The sequence below is a fragment of the Nematolebias whitei genome, chromosome 14, assembly GCF_014905685.2.
Source record: "Nematolebias whitei isolate Nwh7 chromosome 14, NemWhi1, whole genome shotgun sequence".
Lineage (NCBI taxonomy): Eukaryota > Metazoa > Chordata > Actinopteri > Cyprinodontiformes > Rivulidae > Nematolebias > Nematolebias whitei.
The window spans coordinates 4,135,252-4,139,785 of record NC_056511.1 but is presented as its reverse complement, the minus strand read 5'-3'; the positions used below and the strand labels follow the sequence as shown (position 1 = coordinate 4,139,785).

Genomic DNA, 4,534 nt, shown 5'->3' with positions numbered 1-4,534 from the left:
CCCGGGGTTACAGACTGCTGTTACTGAGATAAGGATGGGGGATGCTGCCTGGTTGTCATGGTGACGCTCCCTGTAGGGATGTTTACGTGTGCACCGGTGGGGGGTTTGTCTTGGCAACATCTTTACAGAGCAGCTACCGTCTCTTCTGTTGGACAAAAGGCTGCTCAGCAACTTGAACCAGGACATTTTAAATTGCTGTAATAAATTAAAACGTATCTTTAAAAATGATTATTCTTGACTCAACCAGTGTTGATCCTCCTGCTGATCCTGCTGATCCTCCTGATCCTCCTGTCCAGCAGTGTGGCTGCAGAACGTCGGGCTTTTGTTGAAAGGAAATATCACAAATTAGTGTTTGTTGCAGAGAAACGTCAACATCCAGGATGAATCAGATGAACAGAAAGTGTTGCGTGAGAACGAGGCTCCGTTTATGATTCATGCTAAGATCAGTGCTTTAAGCTCGTGTCGCTGCTGTCAGCGTTATATCCCACGAAGAACGCATGAAAACATTTTTATTTTAAGTCGAGAGCTTCAAAGGTGCTTTAAACTGATAAAACGCTGACCTGACCCAGTTTAAACTGGTAATTATGGGTCCGGATCAAGTCCCTGAGAGCGCTCCATGTTCAGGGCATGAATGTAAGCTAGCTAGCTCGAGGCTAATTAGCGTACAGGTACACAGGTGTGCTGTTAAATTTATTACAAAGTGTTTGTTTTCACAGGAACTGGTATTTTGGTTTGTTTTTCAGCGCGTAACTCGTTCCACAACTTTTTTCAACAGTCTGTAAATCAAGTCGTTCAGCTCGTGAGTGTCCGCGCAGGAAGTGGCGTTTCTCCAGTTTCAGTCCGGGTCGGACCAGGACGGGACCAACGGGTCTGCAGCTGGAGCGTCAGTGACTCGTTTCTCCGGTGAACACGTCCTTTTCACCTTTTAGCTGATTTTAACACGACGAATCAGCTAAACGATGTCCCCATCGAACACAGCTGCGTCTGGTCCTCGTGCCGACACCGAGTCGGGTCCATCAGAACCAGACTGACTCTGGATGTTGAAAATGTGGCAGAATTTGTTGATTTGTGAACCTGTTTCTGGACGAGTCCACGTGATGCGTCACGCTCTTCGGTTAGTTTGCTTTCTGTGTTTTTACAGGTTAGTGCTGGAAACCTTCCTCTGAGGAGGAGGAGGAGGAGGAGGAGGACGCTCTGTCCTCCACACTCGGATGTAAATTCAGATTGGAAATGTTTTTGGCTCAGGAGGTGTTTGAGACGAGAGCTCCGTCCTGATTGGACTCTCAGAGATGAAGATGTTCTCCATCGGCTCTGATTAGCTGATTTGCTGCAGCCCTCCTCAGTCTTCATTATTCGGCTCGTAGTTCATCTTTATTCCTCCTCGTCCTCCTCCTCAGCTGCTCGCACACAAACAGAGCTGTTTCTGGGTCACAATGACTCTGTATGAATAATAAACAGCTGTCTGCTTTAAACGACGTTATTTATAGAACGAGACGCGCTCGTTTTATAAAACTTTCTTCTTTTGATCTCGTGCCGTTGTCTTTATTATGTCATCTATTCATTTACAGACAAAAACCTGTTAAGCTAATATTTTTTTATCAGTGGGGATAAAAAATAACTACAAACGCCACGTAAAATGGACGAAATGTCACTTTTAAATGTCATCGTACAAAACTGAGGTCAAAATGTGGGAAAAAATAGAATACAAGAGATTTGTTGATGCCATTTGTAACCTGGAGGGGGCGGGGCTTATGATAGGAAATAGAGCTAGCCACCAGGAGGCGGGGCTTAGTAGTGGGTGTGGAGCCAGCCACCAGTGGGTGGAGCTTATGATTCAGTCTGTGTCCAGCAAATAGCGGGGCAGGGTTATGATACAACCTGGAGCTAACCACCAGGAGGCGGGGTTTATGATATGACCGAGAGTTATCCACAAGGGGCGGGGCTTATGATACAATCTGTATCCAGAGGGTGGGAGTTATGTTACAGCCCGGAGCCAACCACCAGGAGGCGGTGCTTATGATACAACTGGGAGCTAGCCATCAGGGGGCGGAGTTTATGATCTTTAGCCAGCTGTGTGTGGGGGGGATGTGGGGTCAGAACCAGATGCAGGAAAGAAACACGGAACCAAACCAGTTATAGCTTCTTTTTTCTGATGACCAAGAGCAGTTAGCTGTGGCAGCCATCTTTATTGGGTTTGATTCCTCATGTTGATGAGTTTTATTGCACATCCGGTGGTCACGCTCGGACAGTTTACTTAAATTAATAATAGGAACGCACAGAGACGTGTTAGAATATTGTTGCCTCCTTCTGAACGTCTGGCTGCTCAGATTTAAAAGCCCAGTTTGTTATTAGGCTTGTCTCGGTTCTGTCAGTTTATCCTAACAGAACCAGGTAAACACATCGGGTCGGAGCGTAAACAGTTTGAACAGACCCGGCCAGGGCGACTCAGCAGAAACAGGAAGGCGATTCGAGGTCAGCAGGAAGTCAGACAGACTGATCGGTGTGAGGTCATCTGGACCGAGCCCGGATGGTAATCCTCATCACAAACACACGGGTCTGCACATCAGACTTTCTTCAGATTGGACCCTTCAGTCAGATTAGTGCAGCGACAGCCCGACCGGGTTTTATATTTCTGGACTTCCTGAGTCGACCGTGACCTCAGAGACGCAGATTTATGATGTCCAGCTCAGACAAATGAGCTTTATTAAATATTTTAATTAAAAACATTTTCCAAGAGAAAAGAAAAACATTCACAACACAGATTAATAAAAGGCAAAACCCATGAGATGATAACTGACACTCAGAACCAGGATCGATCCGCGTTTTTATTAACGACAGCAGCAGGAAGCTTTGGAGACAAAAAGGAGTTTGTGAGAATCGATTGCATGGTTTTGTTTCTCTGTTAGCAAAATATCTCACTGGATGTCCATTTTATTTTATTGGATGCACATCTACAGCTGATCAACCTGATTCAAGATGGCCGCCCGCCACAGCTGCTACACCTATAAAACGTCTATGATTCATTTGTACAGAGATTTAGCTCAGATCTGGTGTAGTAGTAGCTGAGAGTTCCTTCAACAGATATCTCGAGCTCCAACAGATCAGACAACATGTATTCCTCTTGGTTTTATTCATAAAAGTCATCTTCAATGATTCGCTGCTTCCCAAGTTTAATCTGAGAGATTGGAGGGAAATTTCTATGAACCCCAAAGTGTTGACGAACACCCCCGATGGGTTTTAGGCAGAAATTTAACCATAAACGTCAAAATCAGATCAGAAAATCACGTCAGAGTGAGAAACACCGTGTTTGAGTTTCCAGATACACCATTCCAGGGAACGTTAATAAACTGATGGGATTAATAATTCCAGGAGCGACGTGGGAACAGATTTCTTTCCTCTGACTCGCGCTGTGGGGGTTAAACTTTTACAGCAGTTAGCAGAGGGGTGCTCGTAAAGATGTCCTTGTGGTATGTGTGATTGTTTTAGATGTTCCTGATGAGGTTCTGATCGTGTCCCTCCTCTGTCTCCACCAGGGCTCTGTACACGTACGAGGACGACACCAACGACCTGACCATCTCTGCGTCCGGAGGTATGCCTGCGCTCCTCACGTTTCACTCTCATCCTCTCCATATGTTAACGAGAACAGGAGCTGCAGCTGTAAAACCCGACCAGTTCCTCGGGTTCTGTTACCGAGCCGTCGGATTCAGTGACGTTCAGTTTATTTACACTTTGCAAATTCATAACAAACATCGTCTCGTTGCACGTTATAAAATTATAAATGACCTGTCTGAGGAAACCAGCGGGCTGCGTTGAATCTTCGTTTCATCATAATCTCATCCTGAGCGGCGTATTGGTGACAGTGGGAAGGAATAACTCTGTTTTAACAGGAAGAAACCTCCAGCAGAACCAGAACCAAGCTTAGATGAGCAGCCATCTTCCTCGATTGTCCCTTCCCTGTCCTCTCTAATGCCAGCCAGAGAATCCCTGAAGTCGAGTTGTGCTTTGCTTCTGTCTCAACTCTCATCGGACCTGCACCGCAACATTTAAGGGCCTGCCCACTGCCGGTACCCACCCCCACTCAACCCCGTTTGTGGGACCGCCTGGTTCTTGGTTCCAAGTGGACTGCTCGGAGGGACGATTTTGACGTAAACAGACAGCAGCCGTTGATTGGCCAGTGGAGCTACGTCACCAGCTGCCCCGCCCAGTTAGTTTGTTTTTTCTAGTTTCTTGTTTGGTATGAAAGCTCCTATCATAGTCCCGTTGACCAGTGACGAGGTCCAGACCTTTCTGTCTTTAATAGCGGATCAGAGGATTCAGTGCGAGCTGCACGGTGCTACAAGATACGAGCAAATTTATTGAGATGGATGATGGTGCAGCATGGCTACACCCGGACCTTTAAGCAGTGCTAGAATAAGCTAAAACATTTAAAATCAGAGAACAGTTACGATACCACTCACTTTACAATGACGAACCTGTCCACAGAACGAGAAACGAGTCACAGAACGAGGAAACGAGTCACGGAAACGAGTCACAG

At 46.2% G+C, this 4,534-nt stretch overlaps 1 protein-coding gene across 3 annotated transcripts in view; it reads left to right on the top strand.

The window, feature by feature from the left end:
* Positions 1-4,534, top strand: part of dbn1 (drebrin 1) — a 101,525-nt gene that overhangs the window by 70,044 nt on the left and 26,947 nt on the right. For all 3 annotated transcript variants that reach the window (XM_037687773.1, XM_037687772.1, XM_037687774.1), the window contains exon 2: positions 3,534-3,589. In XM_037687773.1, coding sequence (XP_037543701.1) covers positions 3,534-3,589 — 56 coding nt within the window. The remainder of the gene's footprint in view (positions 1-3,533; positions 3,590-4,534) is intronic.